A 23,099-nucleotide genomic window follows, 5' to 3' on the forward strand; every position below is an offset into this window, starting at 1 on the left:
GTGTGGCTCTTTCTTTGTGTTTTACCTGTTATTATATCAGTATATTTTACAATGCATATCTTTAGTTCTCGGTAGCTCACTTTTACTGTATTTTAACACGCCGTTGAATAATATTTTTCTCAATGTATTGTCTTGTCAAAATTAAAGACGTTGGGAACGAATATAGCCTGTTTGGCAGTCCGTTACATTTTAACTTGTGTACATAATGTCATACCTTGAATATGGTTTATTCATGACTGTTGAAATATATATACAAAAAATTAATGAAGAATATACACAACACATAATATATTTATAAGGAAAAGATCAAGCAGCTGATTTTATGGCTTAAAATTAAAAAAAAAAAAAAAAAAAAATGATACATCAGAGAGAGACAGAGAGAGAGAGAACTATAGAATAGAATCGATACATCACAAAGAAAATGAAATTATAAATTTCTTTCAACACAGATTTACACAGCTGAGCAATAATTGCAAATTAACCAAAACATGTTTATAAGCCCTCTTCACCAACCTAAGCTTTCTACGATCCATCCATCTTACTATCAATGACTTTATTTTTCTTCTTATTTGCACGAAATAAGTTCAATAAAAACATGGTTTCTGCTGCAACTTTTTACCTTGTGCCTTTATCATGGAGAAGTGAGACAACAAAAAATAAATAAAAATGGGGTTGTGGGGGAGTATCCAAAACAGCAAATATTTAACAAGAAAACAATTCCCAAGCATGGGGGGTGTAGACTTCGTTGCAGAAAATTAAAGGAATAAAAATGAATGTGTGAACAAATAAATATTAAAAATTTCACCTAATAAAAAATTTAAAACTCTACGATAGATTGAGATTGGAGGGTGTCAATGGATAGAGCTAAAGCTTTCAATGGGATCGGATTCTTCAAGCATGGAAGCAGTCTGCAGCATCAGATAATCTTCCATCATTCCTGTGAACCATTCCCAAGTAATACCATGCCTTACGGTTGGTAGGATCTATCCTTAATGCATCAGACAGTAAGCTTCTTGCCACGGGCAATACCTTCAAGCTTCTGTTTGACAACACACCACCAAACAAGATCTTGCAAGGAACATAATAAGGTTCCAGTAGAAGGGCATCAACAAAAGCAGCAAGAGCTTCTCGGATCTGTCCACGACCTTCACTCAATTCACCTAGTAGAACTTACCTGGAAAAATGACAATTTTTACAAAGAATATAGGGTTTCTACTTTCTAAGCCATATTAGGTCCGGCAAGAGATTCTTCTCATTTAAACACGTAGTAACAAGCTTTACAGCTAATGATTTCTACTCAAAAGTGATAAATAGCAACAACAATATCAAAGATAACAATGTCTTCGATCATCTAGTGCGTACAACAGTGTTGTAATTCACTAGTTATTTCAGATGCTTTCCAAATCATCAAAAAAAGAAAAGAAAAAAAAAGGGCTATTGTGACTCTTGTTATTATACATATTTATCAATTTTGCTGGTTAAATAGATACTTGGTAACAGTATGCATAGAATATTTCAAAATTTTCTGTACAACATTGTAAGACTGTATTTTTAGTACTCCATAAATGCAACAGTACATAGATATTTCTTCCCAAATTGTGAAAGAGATCAATTCTACAAGTTATTCTAACTTTTGTATATGGTATCAGAGCTTACAAACGATCAAGAGTGTGAATTCATGATTCTCTCTCATCACTACCATCATTAACAATTCCCACCATAGCTCAAATCGCTTCAATGACAACTACTAAGCTTACCGCGAAGAATTATTTAGCATGGAAGGATCGAATTCTTCCATTGTTTGAGAATGTAGATCTTCTTGATCACATCTCTACAAAAGTAGAAGAGCCCCAAAAGTACAATATAGTTGGTGACAGGAGCAGAACTCAGCGTACGCAGCTAGGAGGAAAAATGATTAGCCTTTAGAAAGTCTGACCTCAGGAACTCTTACACCAGAATTGCATGGATTTATAGCACTCAACCACAGCAAGACAGATCTGGAATTGTGTTGAAGATAATCTAGCTGATGCGTCCCAAGAAAGAGAACTTGGGACTTACTCTGAGAACTGCAGACAATCTGAAAAGGCAACCAATTTGCTACTGACTACCTTAAGACCATTGAAAGCATTTGTGATTGTTAGAAAGAGAATGCTATGACTTGTTGTTCTCTTCTAGAAGATAGCCTTGATGAGGTGTCCCTGACCAGCTGCCCCACCAGCTGTCTCTTTCCATAATATTCTGTGTCATATTGCAGATGCTTCTCATATATATATGGAAGGAAGTGAGTGGGGGCTGTACAGAAAAGATACAAAACAGCTCCTCCTTTTTCATACATTCTCTTCTTAATTTCATTACCATGGTATCAGAGCTTGGGATTTGAACTGTTCCCTTGCATCAGCTACTCAGTTGATTTGGGCTCACTTATTTTGGATCTGTTTGGACCTCTGTTGGTAAATGACCTTCGTTGATTGAGCCTCATCTATTTGGGCCATGTTTCTATTTAATTCGGGTCACAGGTCCAGGCCATTCTCTCTCTCTTGGGTCAACCCAATTTGTTGGTTTTCCAGCTGGAATAGGTTCTCGGTGGCTGGTTCACTTCGTTTTTCCGCCGGCTTAGTCATTTTTCACCAATACATACCTAGTTTTGGCCCATTCAGTGCTGTTTCAGCTGGTACAGTGCATTCTTCGGCCGGTTCAACAAGATTTTGGACGGTTCTGTGATATTCATTGCCGGTTCCGACCTGTTCAGCAATTATTCAGCCGATTCAGAAGCATTTTGAGGTCTTTTCTTGACTTTTTCTGCTTTCTTGAATGTATTACTGAGTTTTCTACATATGTAGTTGACACAATGGCTACAAGACCTGAGCTCATCTCCTCCATGTCTACCTTAAATTTTCCTATGACATCTATTAAATTTAATGGTAAGAACTACATTAACCATTCCTCGGATTATTAGTCGAAAATTTACCAGACAACCGTTGACCAGACAACCAGCAAATACCTTGTTTTATTTTAATTAGTTTATTTATATAAGAACCCAGTGTAAAGTAATTGTGGGCTAGCTGAGTTGTCCCTCTGAACAAAACCCTTAGGCCTCTTCTCTGTTTTCGTCTAGTGAGAAGGGAGTTGAGGCTCTCCTCCCTCCCTCCTCCTCTTTCGGTTCCCTTCCAGTCTAGGCTTCTAGTAGTTTTTCTTCTTCTCTTTGGTCTTTTTGTTTTGGGTTTCTCTGCTTCTTGGAAGTAGATCTCCGCTGGTTGGTTGTCGCAACCATCTGGGGTGGTTCTTTAATCGGGTCTTTGGTAGTGTAGTTGATGGTGCGACTGGGTTTGTGGCTCTAATGCTTGGTTATCATTGTTGGAGAGACGGTTTCTCGCGGTGGTGGAAGGTTCATCGGCCCTTCGGTTAGAGGCAAGGAGGGGTTTTTCCTATTTAACGGTGGAAGAGCTTGGGAGCATCTCTGACTCTAGGGATTCAGATCTTTTCAAGAGGGCTCAGAGTTTTCTTTCGCCGGGGAACGGCAACAGCTTCGGCAAGTTCCTGAAGGTGGTGGTGTTCGCGGCGGGTGGTCGGAGAGGGCTTTTGTCAGGTGGAGGATTTTGTCAAGGTTGTCTCAGACATGAGATCGTCGGTGCGTCTTGGGGACCCAGCGGTCAAGGACTCCTCTGAAACAGTAGGATCGAGGGGCCAGAGGTTCACTTCTCGAGGTCTGGCTTTTGCCCGTTTGGCGTCACAGACGAGGGGATAGGGCTGCAGCGCGGAAAGGGAAAGGATTCTATTGGTATTCTTTGGGTTTGGAAGGGTATTTTCGAGATTTTGAAAATGAGGTGGATCGGATTTTCGTGGGGGCATCTCTTGCCGTTGGGCGCATGAAGGGGGCCTTTAGGTGTAGGCCCAAGCTAAAGGATAAATCTCTTTCCAAGGGGGCTTTGAGTCGGGTTTCAGAAGTGGATCCTGGGTTTTTTTTGGGTTCGATGGGATCAAATCTATTTCTTGGATCCTTTTCGGGGTTGCTGCGCTGGTGTCTCTGCCGAAGGCCTTTTTGGTCCCAACAGCCTCTCTTGATGTCGTTGGGCATAGTGGGTCTTCTCTAGCAAGCTCAGATGTTGCCAGTGAGTTCCTGTTCCCGCCGATGTTGTCTTCTACGGGTGCTTGTCGTTCGACGGGTGTCGTTCGTCTTTGGCCCAGTACTAGTCGGTGACGCCGCTTTTGATGGGGTCAAGCTTGGTCAGCAGCTCGGTGGTTTGTTCTCTGTTGCGTAGGGTTTCTGGGTTTGGTTATGGTTTTTGTTCTCTATTTTTTTGGGACTCGGGTTTGTTTTGAGTGTTGTGGATGTTTTGGATTCTAGGTTTGTAAGAGCTCTTTGTATACTGATTGTGTACGTAGGGGCGCCTTACGCTATTTAATAAAACTTTTATTACTTAAAAAAAAAAAAAAAAACTATTCAATATGCACTCTCTGACCCGGGTTAGAGGCAGGCCATGCAGTTGGAGATAGCTGCTTTACATCAGAATGGGACATGGGACCTTGTCCCTTGCCTCTTTGGAAACATATTGTTGGTTGTAAATGGGTGTATACTGTTAAGGTGTTTTGAAGATCGAGAGATTTTGGTGCAAGAGCTAAAGATTATCTGGGTCAAATCACTTTATATATGGACAAGGGCATATAATATCTCATAATTTTCTAACTTTTCCGATTTTGTGGATTTTTGTTCTTTTGTTTGGAAGGTCAAGGCCTTGCCCCGCATGACTTTCTTCACATGGACAACAGCTTTGGGTAGAATTTTTACGGTGGATAATCTTAGAAGTTCGAGTTTCACTCTTGTAAACTGGTGTTGCCCATGCAATAAGAACGAGGAGACCGTTAATCACCTTCTCCTTCATTGTGAGTACACCAGTGATGTTTGGCACTTGGTTCTCGACATTTTCAGAGTTTCGTGAGCTATGCCGAGGAACATCCTGCAGCTACTTCACTGTTGGCAGACTCGAGGGGGGCATCCCAAAGAGGCTATCTAGAAAATTATTCATGCATTCCTTACATGGAGCTTTTGAAGAGAAAGGAATCAGCGGCATTAATTTATGTCGTTTTTTGAGAAGCGGCATTAAATTTTTTTTTATATAAGTAAAATTAGAGAAGCGGCATTAAATTTCATGTCATTTTAAACAGTAATTTAATGCCACTTATTGTTTAAAGCGTCATTAAATTTAATGCCGCTTGTTGTAAAAAGCGGCAATAAATACATATAAAAAAAAAATCCCAAAAAACTAATCAGCAATGCATTTAAATTGGGACAAACGGAATACTTTATTTCAATGGTCAAACAAATTTAAACCTTGATGCATTTACTTTGTGCAAAGGGAATACTTTATTTCTATGGTCAAACAAATTTAAACCTTGATGCATTTACTTTGTGCAGTGCACAATATTACACAATCCAAAACTAAAAATGGGGCCGTTATTAACCAGAAAAAACGAAAATAATGTTAAACTTAATTCTAATACTTGCCTTTTTCCGTTTGGGTACTGAGAAAAACGCTGAAAAACGCTCATTGGCTCCACTGGCATGGCCAGCTCTGACCCACCGATGATCCACTCCAAAAATCAAACCTCTCGATCTCCCTCTCCGATCTCCCGGTCTCTCTCTCTGTCTCTCGATCTCTTCTCTTTCTTCTTCTCTCTTTCTTGAATCAACTCCCTCTCTCTCACTCTATCTAGTGTGGGACATGCAGGGGAGTTCATGCCATTTAAAAAGTCCACTTGTCAACCCAAAAAAATTTAGCCGCCACTTCTCTGTTCAGTAATTTTTTTTTTTTTTTAATTCTTATCAATATTTTATTCATATTTATCCAAAAGTCTATATAAAATAATTCAAATTAAATTAAACCTAATCTCTTTTAATTTATTATACAAAAAAATTCTTTGGGAGAACTATATGTAAAAAAAATAAATAAAAAAAAAAATAAATAAAAAAAACTCTAAGGCTTCATTTGGTTCACGTAATAAGTTATTAGAATAGAATGGAATGACTATTCCATTAAAATAGCTATTCTTTTATTTGGTAGGGACCTATTCCTTGGAATAGCTTCAACATTTTTTTTTTTAAAGATTTGAGTTTTTTTTTTTGAAAAATAAGAAATTATGTAGGTTTTTTTTTTTTTTTTTTAGTAATTTTGGGTCAATTCCAATTGTAGCATATATGTTGTCATCAAACTAAGGAATTTGAATAATTATTTCATTCCACTATTCCTCATCTCAAGTAATAACTATTTATTTTCTTATGGAATACCCATTCCGCGAATCAAACGAGGCCTAAATTTTTTTGGGGTGTTATACCAAAAGACCCACAAGGATCTAAATACCCAACTACACCCAAAACCCACAAGAAACTTAATTACAGTAGAAGCCCCCATAAAACACCAAATCCAGCCTCGAAGGCATCCCAACCCAACAATACCCCCAAAACCCACAAAAAAACCCAAACAACCCTTCCAAAAATAAACACCCACAAACCCAAAACAGTGGCGGAGCCAGCATTGACAATTTGGGGGGGCCAAATTTAAAAGAAAAAAAAAATTAAGGTGGGGGCAAAACTAAAAAAATAAAATTTGGGTAAAATTTTAATTATTTTAGAATTTTTTAGAATTTCTTTTTTTTGGGGGGAACCCCTGCCCAAAAGGACCCAAACTCAACAAACCCCCCAAAACCCACCTAAAACCCCAAATACAATAGAAACCCAAATCCCATATGCAGTAGAAAGAAGAAAAAGAACAAACCCATAATACAAAGGAAAACCTAGAAATACAGGAAAAAAAATAAAAAGAAAAAAGAAAATAGAGACAGCGGGGCTGAGAGACCATTGGAACAAGCAAAAAAATCCCGAAAAAGCCATCTGGGAGGCGCGTGGGCAGAGAATAGGTCCCAAACACCGTAAATCTAACTCCCAAAAAAATAGAAACTTCCACGGCCACGCGTGCCGGGACGGCGCGTGGCAGCCACTTGCAACTTCGCTGACAATGGGGTAGAGCCGGAACGGGGAGGAGGTCCCAAACAACGTAGATCTACAACCCAATGTGCACAAGAACCAAACAGCCACACACTACGGTGTGGCAGCCATCCACAGATCCGACGTCGACGGTGAAGACCGAAGCAAGTTGACGAGGCCTAGAGTTATTTTTTTTGAGCGGGAGTCTTCATCAACTAGAATTAGCAACATCTTTACGTGGTAGACATGGAAACATGATAAGTTACTCATGGTTTTTGCACTTATCATGAAAAGAGGAAAAGGCTTATCATAATTCTATATAAATAGAAGCAGAAACACATATTCAGGTGAGGAGAACTAGTTTTTTAATAGTAATCAAGTTGATATGTTTTGTGGAAATTGATACAAAATACCAACCAGAATTTTAAAGCACTGAATCTCTTATCCTGTGGCACAATTGATTGACTTCGTGTAGTCACAAGTCATAAGGGACGCACTGCTAATATCTCATGACAAAGTTGTAAATATGAAGAAGCCGTTCTTGAATGTTTTCTGGGCTTTCTAAGGGTTTTTTTTTTTTTTTTTTTTTTTTTTTTTTTTTTTTTTTTTTTTTTTTTAATACTCTTTGATTTTTAATCTTTCGGTCCTCCCCCATCTTTTATTCTTTTGTTAATATTAAATTCATCAGATTTTTGAAGTATATGCCTGAATTTTAGATGCAAAGAGCTGGTCTTCAACCTGATGTTGTCAGCTATGCCTTACTTATTAATGCTTATGGGAAAGCAAGAAGGGAGGAAGAAGCACTAGCCGTTTTTGAGGAGACCCTTGATACTGGTGTCAAGTATGTGGGCATCTTCATAACTTTTCTTCTATTACAGGGACTGAGGTTTTGAAAGTTTAAATCTGAGGAGAAATGGGTTGTATCAATTAAACTCATATAACCCCAAGCTCACTGAACTTAGTGAAGCTAGTTTGGTCGGTTGGCTCCTCTGCACATATTTGTATAAATTAATTTTGCATTTATCCCTTTATTTTCATTTGTTATTTCATGATTGGGAGCGGCAGTCAGCACTTCAATATTTTTTTTTTTTGGCAGGAGGTTTAGATAGCTATGAGGTACTTGCGTACTGTGGTTAGGGCCGTTAGGCCATAAATCCAATCGCCGTCTCAGTTTCAAAAAGCGTCACAGGTGGTACCGAGTGTTAGGCCCTAATCCTAATTGGTACTTCCATCAGTCCTCCGTCCATTTTTTTAACGAACCTCCACGTCACCCACCTTAAAATGCTGACACCTGTTCTGGTAGCTATGTATTTCGTCCAGATCAAATGAGACACCCACGTGGCACATGGTCACAGGTGATACTTAGGGTTTCAGTGCCACTTGGGTTGAGGAAAATAATAATAATAATACAAAATCGTAAAAAATTAAGAAAACACAACTGTTAATAATAAAAAAAAAATACTTCAATTTTTTTTTTTTAAATAAATACAAATTTGAAGAACAACAAAATGTGGTGGCCGGCCACCCCCTTTTAGCCAAAGGGGTGGCCCAAGCACCCCCTATGGTTAGTCGGGGGTGGTTTGGCCACCCTCAAAAGGTCTTAGGGGAAAAAAAGCAAAAAAAAATATAAATTTTGAGGGTTGGCCTTGGGGGTGGGTAAACCACACCCAAAAGGCCAAAAAAAAAAAAAAAAACCACCTCATTTTTTTCTTCAAATATTTATTTTTAAAAATAAAATGAGGTATTTTTTATTATTTTTTTCATTTTACGTGGCAATTGAAAGCATATGTATCACCTGTGGTACGTGTTCATGTGGTTATCGAGACAGGTGTCCACATTCTAAGGTAAGTGATGTGAAAGTCCGTTAAAAAAATGGACGAAGGATTGATGGAAGTACCAACTAGGATTAGGGCCTAACGCTAGGTACTATTTATGACACTTTTTGAAACCGAAGCGGTGATTGAATTTAAGGCATGCTTTTGAAACCAAAGCGGGGATTGGATTTAAGGACAAAGAACATCCCTATTGAGCTCTCCATTTCAAAATTTTCAGGAAATTTGGTGAAAAACTCAAAAAAAAAACCCACTCTAACAAACTCTTTATAGTTTCTCTATTTTGACTTTTATCATAATTTCACTCCAAATTTAGCTCACAAATTTCATGAGCTATTCAATATTTTATTATTTTTCCTTTGTTTCCCGCCTCTCTCTCCTTCACTTTTCCTCTCCGAAGAAGTCGACCCTTCCCTATTCTTCTTTCTTGTTCTTTCTATCTTAATGGACTTAACGCCTCTATGTGTGTGATGAGAGGGATTTGTTACTGTTGGGTTGGATTCTTCTATGTTGCGCGAAGGGGTTTAGAGGAAGAAGACTAAGGTGGGACTGTGGGCTTGTCGTCCGGAGCAGCTAGGGATGTAAATAAATCAGTATGTTCGACAACCCGCTCGGTGTAGCCCACTCGATTAGTAAGTGATACATACCCGACTCCCTCAACAAAACTCGATAGAGGTTTGCAAGCTCAACTCGTTTAAAGTTCGACCAGATCGATCGCCCGGCTTATTAGTCCGACTCGTTAGCTCGTTCGTATCTCGTATATATTACTAAAAATGAGTAATATAAATTTAAGCATGTATATTAGTAATTAAGTAATATATGTTATATATGTTACCTAATATTTATATGTGTGTATTAGTTAACATGCTAACTAGTTAGTTCATAAACTAACATATTATCTAGTTAATTAACATATACTAAGTAAATGTAATTAACGATATGTTACTCGATTTTTTTTTTTTGTATATATATATTATATATATATATATATACACACACACACTAAGTATACAGTATATTAGCTAAGTAAATATTATATAGCAAATTAATTATAATACTTTGATAATAGTATTCAGTATGTTAAACTAACATATTAAGTTATTAATAGTTAGCATGGAGGTTGTTCACAAACTTGAGCTTGAACTCCGCTTTGATTACACATTAAAAAAATTAATAGCCTACCTTGAGCTCTAGTTGAGTCGAGTTTGTCAAGTAACCCTGCTCGGCTCAGTTCGAATGTCATTCTCAACGAGCTCAAGCTCGCCCGAGTTTTAAACGAGCATAGCTTGAACACGCATTTTATAACTCGGTTCAAATTCGATCTCGATTATTTAAGCTCGACTCATAAACGAGACAGTCTTGAAATCTTAAAACACGGCTCGACTCGACTCGATTACATCCCTAGGAGCAGGGATAGGTGGGGCAAATTTGAGTAAATCTGCAATACCCAATTCATTTGTTGGGGAATTTTATCTCTCAACTCTCAAGGCCTTATTTATTTTATTTAATTGAAAAAAAAATATTGACGTTGAGTTGTTAAATATATTTGTGAATACTCTTTTTATGAATAAAGTTTATTTTTTTCATTTGGAACAACTTTTCATGGTAGTTAAAGTTATTAAAGTGATTGTTCTTAAAATCAATAAAAAAAATAATATTTGTTTAAAATAGAGAAATATTTAGATATTTGATGTATGAAACTTTTTAAAAGTGATAAATAAAAGGGAAAAATATATATTAGTCCCCCAAACTACCACCCATTCTCCGGATGACCCCCCAAACTACCAATGCTTAGATTCTGGCCCCTCAAACTACCACTTTCTGATTTTTTGGCCAAATCCGTCTATTTATGCCGTTAATTCTAACAGAAATTAGCCAAAAACCCAAAAATACCCCTCCCTTAACCGTGAGAATTTCAAAGTGTAGGAGGGGTATTTTTCGGAATTTTGTTTAGAATTAACGGCATAAATGGACGGATGGGGCCAAAAAATCAGAAAGTAGTAGTTTGGGGGGCCATCCGGAGAATGGGTGATAGTTTGGGGGGCTAATATATATTTTTCCCAAAATAAAATTAAAAAAAAAAAAAAGAGAATAAATTTTTGAACTAAAATTTAGAAAAAATTTTAAAAGCTCACTATGCTATGCTAGTGCTGTAACCGGCTTATTGTCGGTATGCCATTTTTACCCTCAAAACCGCGGCAAACGAATTATGCAGAGAGTTGGGGTACCAATGTGTTCATATCGAGGGAGATTGCGTAGTGGTTGTGAAAGCAATCCTCTCGGCCGGCATTCCTTAGGTCAAGACTGAGCCGATTATTGTTGATATACAGGAGCAAATTAGTTCTTTCCAACATAGTGAGGTGAAATTTGTGGGAAGAGAGGGAAATAGTGTTGCTCATAGATTAGCTCGTTTGGCTGTAACTCCAGAAAGTTTCTGTTGTTTGGGTTGATACCTATCCGGTATCAATCGAAGTGTCTGTACGGAAAGACCTAGAGTCTTCCGTTAACTGTTGTTAATGGTATTTTAAGATCTCTTTGCAAAAAACCGCGGCAAACGAAGCACGTTCGGCTCGCAGTCTGCTCATTTTGCGATCCGTGCGCCGATAGCCATGGGGAAGCCAAGCCGAGACCGTCGGTCTCCATCTTCGGGTTCATCGTCTTCGTCCCTAGTCGACCAGACGGGCTCCTCCTCCCGCTCCGGGGTCTACACGGGATCGTCTTCTCGTTCCGAAGTTCTCACTGGCTCGTTGTCTCGCTCCGGTGCCTACACGGGATCATCTTCTCGTTCCGAAGTTCTCACTGGCTCGTCTTCTCGGTCCCCCGTCGTACCGGGCTCAGACTCCCGTTCCAGCTTTCGCTCACCCTCCATCTCTCGGTCCCTCTCGCGTTCCAGATCCCGCTCGAGGACGCCGTTGCGGAGAGTCCGTTCTCAGAGCCCAATCACCCCTCCTCTCAGGAAGAGGTCAGTCCGCTTTAATTTTTGAATGTACATGCAACTTTTTACTTTTGGAAATAGCTGAATTGAACTTTTACAGTATTTCCAGCTTTCGTCTCGTTACCAGGTCAATATGTCCATATTTGTAAGTTGTGTCATGTCCTCTCTAGATGCTAGCAAGACTATGTGACCTGCATTTGCATATTTTAGGGTAAATTTGACTTTTCCTTTCGTTATAATAATCTCAGAGCATTTGACCAATAGAAGGCTATTTTTGGTATTTCACGCGACGGAAACAAGGGCAAAATGTAAAGAATATGGTCCCACTTTTTAATCCAAACATATGGCCAACTCTAAAGAGTCGGCTTAAATGCAACAAATTGGCTGTTTGATAATTGAGATATAGGTGTCACACCTGTCATCGGACTTAATAAAAAATGGTTGTTAATTCATGGGACCAAAATATATTTATCCCAATAACCAATTCGAATAAAAAAAACAATATGTAATTAGAACAGAAAATAAGGACAAGAAGCAAAAAGGGAAGAACAAAACCATAGAAAATAAACACAAAAAAGGGAATGTAAAAAATACTAATATAGTAGAAAAGAATTGTCTTTTATGTATATATATTTTTTCCTGTTCCAATGAAACCTTGAAAGCTAATATCATCCATAAATTAAATACCTAAACTAAAAAAAAAAAAAAAAAAAAAAAAAAAAAACAAACTAGTCAATGAACAACAATGTAAACTTAAAAATCGTCAACTTCTACCAAAAACAACAATAAAAAACTCTCTCACCGTCGTTTTCCTGAATTAAGTGTAAAATTTACAAAAGAAAAAAATGAGCAATTTGAATAAAAATAATATATAAATTAGAAAAGAACATAAGGACAAAAAACGGAAACGAAAGAATAAATCAACAAAAAATAAAAACAAAAACGGAAATTAATAAAATACTAATATAATAGAAAAGAGCTACCCTTTTTGTATACTTTTCCTGGTTCCAATGAAACTCATAGGTATAGGAAGAAGTCCTATCAAATAGAGTTTTTTTTTCTTTCGATCATCTTTTACATATATAACGTAAAAGAAACTACTTTTAGATGTAAGAAGCTTATGGATTCTTCACTTTCTTCTTCTCCCTCTTCTTACTTAGCTAGATTATGTGAATTTGGAGTGTGGATGGAGAGTTTTAGAGAGGATATATGATATGAAAGCATAAGAAAATAAGAGAGACAGAGGACCCCTATGTTTTAATTGTGTATGACCATTCCAATCTCTCAATTGGCTGTGATGGTCCAACATCGTCAAACCAACCATAAACAACAATCAAGAAAATCAAACACCCTCACTTGCCACAGATAAATGCGGTAGGCATTGTGACACAAACAGGTGCATTATTTGCATACTTCTTCTTGGTTTCTGGGGTCCACGTCTTCGGCTCTTCAACAGCATGGGCAAGCTTGGCAACTGAAAATGCTGTTTTAATTGTGTCAAACCTAAACAAATCAACACAACGCGCGTTCACTTCAGCGTAAGGGATTAAATGCACGTTTTACGTCAAAATACCTAATGCTGGATGGGCATTTGCTTAAAACAACTAAAAACTGGTTTAGTCTTTAAAAGTAACGGGTTCAGGACATCTGTCGCAATTCTAAGCTACCTCTAAGGAGAGATTATATATATATATATATACATATATAATGTGATTAGAAAGTGTAAGTAAGCTCAAATCTGATATAATATGTTTTTCACTTGTTAAAAAAAGAAAGTTCAATTTGAAATTGTTGGAAGAGACTAGAGACTTACGTACCCTTGACCAAGCTTATATATCTCTGTCTTTTACTCTTATGTATCAACGCCTCGTAGACTCTTTCACCCCAGCGGTGGCGTGTGCAGGCGCGTCTCGCTAGGGTTCCTTTCTCTCGAGTTCTCTAGGGGATGGCTTTGGAGAGGTGCTTCTCCATGGAGGTCAAAACATTCCTCTTCTCGATGGAGGAAGGCAAGTATGTGCTGAGAATGGAGGAGAGAAGGAAAGGCTTCTTAGGGGTTGTGCGATTGGGTTTGCAGTGTACTGCTTAGGTTATTGTGGCGGTGAAGGAGGCGTTGTAGTCTCAGGGGGTCAAGGATTTGGTCAAATCCTTCCGGGAAGATTCAAAGGCTTGGAAGTGAGGCTAGGCTACAATAAGGATGGCCGATTCTTGGAGTTGGCGGTTTATGCAGTGGGTGGCCGGAGAGGCTTCATCTTGTTCCCGGAGGGATGAGGAGGGCGGGGATGGAACAGAGTTGCTGATGAGTTGTGGAAGGTCTTGGTATTCATGGAAACCACGTCTGGGTCTTCTTTCGTTGGTCTGCTGTTTCCGGTGGAGAAGGATGGGAAGGAGGGATTGGGTGGGGCTCGACCCTCTTTGGGTGGTGCTCTTTCGTTGTTTGCGGAGGTGGTGCGGTTAGAGGGTCTTGTCAAGTTGCGGATTCTGTCGAGTGAGAGGCATTAGCTTGATCTTCTCCCGGCAGTGGGACTTGCATCATCGGAGGAGGTGAGGTTAGCCATGGACTGCTCGGTGTTGGAGAAGGAACCGCTAGGTAAAGACTTGATGCTGAATCTGCATAGCAAGGGACATCCAGCATGTCTTCCCCCTGCCCAAGGCACACCAGTATTAGCGAGGAAGTCTTTGCCTCGTTTGAAATTGCGGGCGTGGAGGAACCTTCTAGTGAGATTGGTGGGTCGGGTAGTTGAGTCGTTATTGGGTCGCTCGTTTGGTTTCGGGTTGGGTCTTATACCCAATCTCAGTTCTAAAGGTTTTCGTCTGGGTCGGGTTTTGGCGAAGCCCAAATCCGAGAAGTGGATTGAGATTACGGGTCAAGGGCTCCCTTTGGATCTTGAAGCGGGTTTTGAGTTTTGTGTGGGTTTTGGGTCTACATTGGGTCTTCAACGGCCGAGGGTGACGACGACGGTCGACTTGGGTGGTGGGTTGTCTACTCCGACTAGTTCTGAGTTTTCCTATCCTCTTGAAGGCACCGGTTCATACTTGATGGCCATTGATTTCTCTGTTTCCGAGGGATTTACAAATCTCTCTAGGCCGGTTTCTTCTGATCCGGAGTCTGCCTCTGCATCTCTAGGTGTGTTGTTGTCGGCAATCTCTTCCTCTCGTTCGGCGTTTCTGGATGCCCTGTGATTGCTTCTTCTTCCAAAGTGAGTGTTCCCTTTGGGTGCTCAGACTTGGATTTTAAGGGATTTTCTGAGGGGTTTTCTTTGGCTCCCGAGTTCTCTGTAGTTGGGTCAGATTTCGGGGTCTCTTCTTTGGTGGCGACTGTGTTGGGAGAAATGATCCTATTTTCTCTTCCGATTATGTCAGAGAGTGGGGCTCCCATCTACCCGTTTGAATCCAAATCGGTTATGAGATATCATCGGAGATCGAAGGCAAAAACTGCTCAGATGGATACTTCTCTGTTTGACGAGGCTGTGTTAGCTCTTAGTGCTCCGGTGACACTGTTTTTGGGTGCTTCTTCTCAGGCCTTGGGTGGGACTGTGGTCTAGTCCTCGCCGAAGCCAAGTGGGGGAGTGGGTAAGTCTTCTCCGTCTAGCTTTCTTCGACGAGGCTTCCTTCTCCTAAGTGTCCCCTCTCCTTTGAGTGGTTGTGCTCCTCCAATCGCTGATAAGGAGGTGAATTTTAGGTCGGATGGCTTGATCCAATCTCAGAAGTGGCCAGTAGGTTTTGGCTTGTATGGGGAGATTGTTGTGTGAGATCAGGAAGATGAGGTTTGGGATGGGGAGGAAGGAGACTCCCCTTACCCCTTGGGTGTCTGTCCTCCCGACATGCCCTTGGATTGGGTGTCAGATGGTGTTAAGGATGAAGATTCGTCCTTCGCGATTTTGGATGCCATTGAAAATGATTTCCATCAGGTTAAAAAGGGTACGCGTCTTAAGACTAAAGGGAGGAGAGAGGTGTTGAATCTGGAAAGCTTCATTAACTATGGTGATGCAAGCGTGCCCTCTAGGAGAAGGAAAGGAAAGGCTCAGGTGGTGTAGCGTTGAGTGCTCCTTGTGGGTTTTGGGTTGAAGGGCTAGGTCCTTGTGGGTGTGTTTGTGTTTTTTTGTTGATGCTTTGAGTACTTCTTGTGAGTTTTGAGTTTAAGGGCTTAGGTCTTGTGGGTTTGTTCGGGTTTCTTTTTGTGGGTTGTTTTGGTTGTTCCTGTGTATACTCCCTGTGTATCTAGGGGCGCCGTATGTTTTTTAATAAAACATATCTTACTTATCAAAAAAGAAAAGTTCAAGATGTTTTCATATTTGGACCAAGTGTTTATTTTTTTATGATGAAAGTTGGTACAAATATAGGAATTTTAACTTAGAGCATACTCCGGTTCTTTAATTAGAAATGTGATTTAAATGTTTTGATCATTGTTGTCTTTGATCGTAATAATTTACATGCATCTTTTTTCTAGGGATATGCATGGCATTTTAGTATTCTTTGTTTACATGCGCCTGACATTTGTGTCCAAGTTCCTTTTTGTGTTGTCCATACATCTCCACTTGAACTCTTTGGGTTAGTAAACTATATAATAGGCATACATGATCTATCGTGACGGTGTTTGACCTATCGTTTTTTACATTTGCCTCTTGACGTGAACCTTTTTTTTTAATAGCAGCTTGTTTTGAATGGATGTTCCCTTGGGAGAATATGGCTTTCAATGAGGTCTAGGGGCTTTGTTAAAGGTTTGAGGGGTTTGTAACGTGCAAAGTTTATTCTGAAAACGGTGGAATGCTGATTAGTTAAAAATTACTCCTAGTTAACATGAGAAGATTTAACATGCCCTTTACAGATAGGGTGGGTTTAGAAAATGGATTCTAGTCTTGAGTCTTCTTAGACTTAGCATAGCCTAACGTTTATTCATTTGAACTACTCTGACAGGTTAGCCAGACTTCAGGTGGTAAATGTTTGACCTCTTCATCTTCTCGATCCACATTTTCCATCTTCCAATTATTTTCAATTTATATTTACAACTTCGTGCTTGTTTGATGGATAATGTGACCTGCTTTTGCATCTAACAATTCGTTTTTGACTATTGCCATGCACATTGGAATGCATGCAATATGCATTTTGATGTTAAGACCATTGTGCAGTTCTCAGGAGACGCAATAGATGCTTAGCTACATATTAATTTAACTATCTTAACCTATGTCCTTTTTGGACATACCCCATCTTTGACACATTGGCTACAATAGTACACAAGTTCGCAGGAGAAACATGCAAGTGTAAGCGATAGTTATGTACTCTCTCCTAGCATAGATGGGAATATTCTGGTTCATGCCTAGGCTTTTTAAGACTGTCTCCCTCAATTGTTTGTCCGTGCCTTCAGCTACGCGGTTTCAGTTACCCTGTAGCTTTCACTTATCAAAAAAAAAAAAAAAAAAAAGTTACCCTGTAGCTTTCATTGCTGGAAAGCAGGTTTGCAGCCCAATGTTACTGTGAGTCAGTTTTTTAGTTTATAATATTAGGGAATTATTCTGCTTGTTTTAAATGATATATTTCTATTTTTGACATGTGCTTGATCTGACTGAGAGAGAGTTATGTGGTTGAACTCTAGTTCTTTTCTTACACTCTTTATTCAACTATTGAGCAGGCTATACTGTGATTCCCATCTTCCTTAATAATGGGGTGAAATATATATATAGGGAGCAGCTTTTGGGCATATCAATTAGAGACTTATTTGAGTCCTTCGAGAGTTGGCCACTTGTTACTTGCATGTCTTAAATTAACAGTGTAGAATGCATCTGCCAGAATTTATATTTGGGTTGATGAGCTTATTGTTAAAACTTCTCTTTTCTATTTATTTATTTCTTGTTTTTATTTTTATCTTTTTTATTTGTTTGTATGAAGTTCTATTAGCATGTCAAGATCCTCTAGTAATAGCTGTAACTATTATTTCATGCCCTTGATGGTCTGATAGCATTTACTCCCCTCTGCAAAAGGATAAAATGAAAAGGAAAGAAGAAAGGGAAAAAAGAGAGAGAAAGAACTCTTGTTTTTCTTGCAGGTGTTAAAAATAGTGCTTTTTTCGCTTTTAATGATATTTCGTTACTTATAAAAAGCACTTTGATTTTAGGAAAGCCTCTCCTATTCAAAAGTCATTTGTTCTACGTATTGACAACCTCGGCTGCAATGTGAATGAAGGCCAATTAAAAGATAATTTCGGTAAGTTAATCACTTATTTTTAAATTTTTAATGATGTCTAACATTCTTCTCTTACACTCTTTATTTCACCATTGAGTAGGATATCTATAAAAAGGTTACTGTAGAGTTTGGCATGAAAAGTAGAATCATGTTTGCGACCATTAACCCTTTTTATTTTTTTCACAATGCTATCCTTTCTTATTTTAGGAGTTCACAAAGCGCTGCTAGTTGTCACTGCCATTTGTGCTCGTAATAGCTTAGCACAACAACTAAAAACATTGTCGTTGATTGTTGTGTTAGCTTTCACATGACAATGAAGGCATACAAAATTTTCAGTTTTCTTTTTCTTTTCGTTTTTCTTGAAGATATGTCCCGACTTTATGAAGTTATTGTAGAGTTATTGAATTCGTAAATTAATGTGCTTTATTCTACTATGCATGAATCGGTAATTATTGAAGGAACCTCTTATTATTTATTGACCATAAGGGATTTTAGTAGCTGATGTTTCTTATGTTTATATTTCAATTGGCCCCTTTTTTTCTTTTTTAAATAAAATAAAAATAAAAAATAATTTTTTAATTTTATTTTTATGTGGCTCAAATGATGAAGGCCTTGGACTATGGTGGCATAACCATCAGGTCTAAGGTTCGAATCCTCTTGGGCGCAAACAACTCATTGGGGCCACACCCCTGGCGAAAGCCCGATTTAACTGATTCATGTGGTAGGGGGTGCATTACACGGGGCCGGGGTGTATTCTTCTGGGGTGGGTACACGAAGTAACCTTGCATAGGGGGTTTCCTGTCATATAAAAAAAATTTTAAAAAAAAAATGGTGGTTTTTTATGTTCTTACTCGTGTTTTTGTACTCCTTAGGTATTTTTGGTGAAGTTGTTAATGTGGAGCTGCCAATGGATCACTCTGTAAGTTTATTGTTGATGCCACATCATTTTTTAAAGCTTGTTTCTTGTTTATAGGTCATTTTTTTCCTGGGGAAGTCATTTGAAACTTGTTCTATGTTTGCAGGACAATCTTCCAAAAGGATATGGATATGTGGAGTTCAAGGCAGAAGAAGATGCTAAAATGGCAAAATTTTACTTGCATGGTGTATGTTTTAGTGCAATGTTGGAGTAGAATTTGTAGTTGTATGGAAATATGTTGTGTCATGAAATTAATGCTATTTATTTGGCTTAATGCAGAACGAAATTAATGGGAATTCTATTAAAGTAGAATTCTCATTTGTGTCGCTACCCCTAAAAGCCATTACCACTTTGTCGAAAATAGACGCTCCCAAAACTAACAACATTTCTGATGGTGAGGAGGATAGACTCAAGCGGCATAGGGAAGGTATGCCCCTTACACTAGGTTCGTGGAGTGGTACATTGTACATTTTGTTGTTGTGTTTTCTAATTGTTCTTTACTTTTTGATGAATTAGCTTCTCCCTGTCGGAAGCCTCTTGCCTCACCAAGAAGGGGATCCCCTATACAAAGGGATGGTTCTCCTAGACGACTGCCAGATTCTCCTCTACGTCGTCGTGCAGATTCTCCAGCGCATCGTCGAGTAGAATCACCTTATCGACGTGATGATACACATCCTAGGAGGAGGTCCACATCTTTGGGCAGAGGTCCATCTCCACTGATGCTCAATACATCCCCTTCAAGGTTCGCTACAAATTAATATCTTGCTAGTTTCATGTAGTCCCTAATTTTGATGGCATTCAACAATGTTAGTGATTACATCTTGATGCTAATCATTATCGAAAAAATTGTGGCTATAGTCTGACAAATGAATGAACTTTACCTTTTTGTTAAATTACCTTTTGACTAGTAATTATTTTGATCATCTTTATGCTCTCCAAAACTCTTGTAATTCAAGCTCAGGGTTAGCTTCTATTTTTTTCTGCCCGGTATATAAGAGGTTGTGGGGCACTTGAGAACTCTTGGCTTTTATAGGGCACTTGAGAACTCTTGGCTTTATGCACAAACATGTGTGCGGTGTTGTATGCTTATGTTTAGAAATTTATCAACTGCTATCTTGAAAATTACACAAGGTTTATAACAGTTTTTGTTATGGACTTCTAAGTTGTGGAGCTCTAATGGATGTTGTAGGATTGATTCATTTGAGGTTATGCCACCATGTTTGTTTTGGCTGCTGTACATGAGGAAGTGGTGGGGATTTCTATCTGTACATGTGCATCGTACCTAGATAGGTGATGGATTTGTTGGCTTGTTGGAGAAGGAATACTGGTAGACATGGTGGTAGTGCAATATGGATGTAATTCCTCTCTTATGTGGTGCCTTTCAAAAGAAAGAAATGCTAGAATTTTATGTAGTTATCATTACCCCAGCTTAACATGCACATTTGCAGTCCATTATGTGTTGAAGCAAGTCATTTATTTAACCCTTTACTCTTGGCTAGAGTGATATTGGTAGGTCATGGCATCGCCAGAAGTGTATGGATTGTCATTATCTTGTTAGTAGGCAATACCAGTATTTCTTTCTAAAGGCTAAGTTAAAATATGTCTATTTGTCCGTTATTTTAATTTGTAAGTAGTATCATGTTCTTTGTTCTTACGGTGCAAAGCTGATTTTCGCATCTTGCATAAAGCCTCTCTAGAGTAGAGGGTGATGAAGTCACATTGAAATTGAATCCATGTGGGTGGTTTTTGATGCCTAGGTTGGAAAAAACCCTGGTACCAGAGGGTGATGAAGGTTACTGGCTGTTTTGATTCTCAGAATCTCCTTCAGATTCCTGCTGAAACTATGGTTCCCAATCTATGACCAATGATTTCAGCATTTGAGATTGTCATGAATCTGAACCCAAAAAGTACCATTATCAAAACTAAGTTCCTCTAAAGTTGAATCTGCTTCCCAATTATTCAAAAACATAGGATGGCTTCTGATATTCCAGGGAGCATGTTCGATAACACGATTCATATCAGTGGGAGCCTGAAAAGTAAAAATGAACCAGTTATCTTCGATATCCTAGATGCAGAAGGAATCAAGGAATCTCCAAGCATGCCTAAGATTGGATCTAACCACTGTTCTAGGGATGGGCCTTAAGGAGATGATTTTTTCCACCAGAGTGGGAGGCGGAGGGGTATTGGGGGTTGGGGAGCTGGTTGAAGGGGAGGGGTGTTGTCGCTCGGGCTCATTGCAAGAGTTTGATGTATGAGGTGATCAATATCAGAAGAAGAAGGATTCATGAGTTAAGGGTAGGCTCATTAGATTGACAAAGCTACAAGCTGGTTAAGCAAAAGATGCAAAAGCAGGGAGAAGGTGCAGGATATTTTCGGGGACTCTACAAATAGAGTGGGCTTCGTTAGTGATAGAACTTACCCTCATGTGTTTTGTTAAGTTTAAGGTCATGGTTTTGAGGCTTATTGATGGTGGTTAGGAATCTCAAGGTTTGTGTCTATTATTTTCGATAAGGATTAGATGATCATATTTTATTAGTGATCATAGACAAAAGTTTAATCAGTAGTGACAGGCTAGAGCTTGACCTCATTTGAGTGTGTGTGTGTGTGTGTGTGTGAGAGAGAGAGAGAGAGAGAGAGAGAGAGAGAGATGATCAAAACATGTCACTAAAAGATTTTAAGACAAAATTTCATGATTAAGAACATAGAGAAAATAGGAGGACAGATTGATTAGAAGTAATATGGTTCATAGATACATACTAAGCAGAGTGAAAAGCTCAAAAGAACCATACAGTGCGCTATTGAACAACCTTTTTTTTTTATTTGAATATTTCAACTAATAATACTTTAGAATAATGAGAAATCTACAAAAACATAGCTACTTTTTCATGTGAAGAGTATTTAGTTCAACATCGAATTCAGTAAAATATTGGTCCAATAAAAATTGAGTGGTCCACTTTATATTAGATAAATTAGAGGTAATATATAAGTTGCAAACGATGCTGTTTGCAGGATAATATCCAATGCACTTTTCCATTCCCCCTTTCTCCTTCTCTGGTGAACCTCATCACAGACTGCTCCATCTAGACTCGCAGATTTCTTGCTTTGCTATAACTTGAATCATGTCAGTTCTCCACTCAGCTAAGGCTCTGTTTTCTTGGGAAAAAAAAATTGTGAACATATGCATATTTTTGTAATATATATGGGGAATAGATTTCCTTTGCAGTAAAATTTTACTTTTGGTGTAATGCCTAATTCATATAGTTTAATTGTTCATGTTAGCCCTTGAACACTTGTCTTTGTTATTTCTATCTAACCTGGTATGTAGACTGACATTACAGTTTACAGTGATGTGCTTTTTTGTTTTGTTTTTTGACCAATAATAACATTCCACAGCCCTCTTTTACACTAAATTTCTCAAACAGGTTGATGACATGTTAAAATTTGCCCATGCAGCCTCCGTTCCTGATTCCATAAAGGCTGAATTGTTGCTAAGAATTTGAACGTGTGTCAGGAGCAGCTCTTTGACACAGTAGCCTTTGTTCAGGAGAGGAGACAGATATTATAGGTTCCTTGGGGTGAAGGCAACCGTACTTTACTGTAACAACCAGCGGAATGCTTGAGAAAGTTTCATCCTTTTATTGCTATAATGATGAGAACTGATAGAAACCAGTTCCTTACGCATATAGTAATTCTTACTTGCAAATATTTTCATTGGTAACGTCTTAGATTTTTGCTCTCTCATCTGGTATATGTTTTTCTGTTGAAATGAAACTTGGTAAATGTTTTAGGTATAGCTGTGTTTGTTTGGTTTGTAGTTTTGGTTACTTGGTGTTTGTAGATGATCAGGTTGTTCTGTAGTCTCTGTTTTTGTTGGGTTCATGATATGATGCAGACCAAACCGATAGTGAAATGATAGTAAAAGAACCGTAGAAGGGAGAAACGTGAAACAAAAGTTGGATAATTACAAACCATCGATCTAAATTTTCATTCATCATGAGCTGTCTATTACAATAAAAACTTACTAAACCCTAACCCTAACCTTAGGGAAACACCCATTTAATAACTTGCCTAACCTAGCACAATCTAAGACACTGACAATTTCCTTTTTATCGAATTACAAAAATAAATAACCCATAAAATTAAATAAAACATAAATTAAACCACCGAATTAAAAGCCTAAATAAAATTAAAAACCTTTTTATCGGTTCATATGATAAGTGTATAAATATATCTTTTGTTTGAAGCCAATTAAAGTTTTGT

The 23,099-nt window shown here is 38.4% G+C and overlaps 1 protein-coding gene across 1 annotated transcript; it reads left to right on the forward strand.

The window, feature by feature from the left end:
* Positions 1-11,420: 11,420 nt before the first annotated feature.
* On the forward strand, positions 11,421-22,764 carry LOC133860355 (serine/arginine-rich splicing factor SR45-like). Its single transcript, XM_062295979.1, has 7 exons — positions 11,421-11,773; positions 17,856-17,944; positions 18,796-18,842; positions 18,946-19,026; positions 19,119-19,266; positions 19,356-19,581; positions 22,293-22,764. Exons 1-7 carry the CDS (start codon positions 11,421-11,423, stop codon positions 22,303-22,305), a joined length of 957 nt encoding a protein of 318 aa, XP_062151963.1. The 3' UTR covers positions 22,306-22,764.
* The last annotated feature ends 335 nt before the right edge of the window (positions 22,765-23,099 follow it).

The sequence above is a fragment of the Alnus glutinosa genome, chromosome 2 (genome assembly GCF_958979055.1).
Source record: "Alnus glutinosa chromosome 2, dhAlnGlut1.1, whole genome shotgun sequence".
Taxonomy (NCBI): Eukaryota; Viridiplantae; Streptophyta; class Magnoliopsida; order Fagales; family Betulaceae; genus Alnus; species Alnus glutinosa.

What these genes read in the sequence shown, in the direction of transcription:
- LOC133860355 (XM_062295979.1), top strand. Translation starts at nt 11,421, where the DNA reads ATGGGGAAGCCAAGCCGAGACCGTCGGTCTCCATCTTCGGGTTCATCG. An exon ending in ACCCCTCCTCTCAGGAAGAG is followed by an intron (nt 11,774 to 17,855) that starts GTCAGTCCGCTT and finishes CTTTGATTTTAG; the next exon opens with GAAAGCCTCTCCTATTCAAA. An exon ending in CAAAATTTTACTTGCATGGT is followed by an intron (nt 19,027 to 19,118) that starts GTATGTTTTAGT and finishes GGCTTAATGCAG; the next exon opens with AACGAAATTAATGGGAATTC.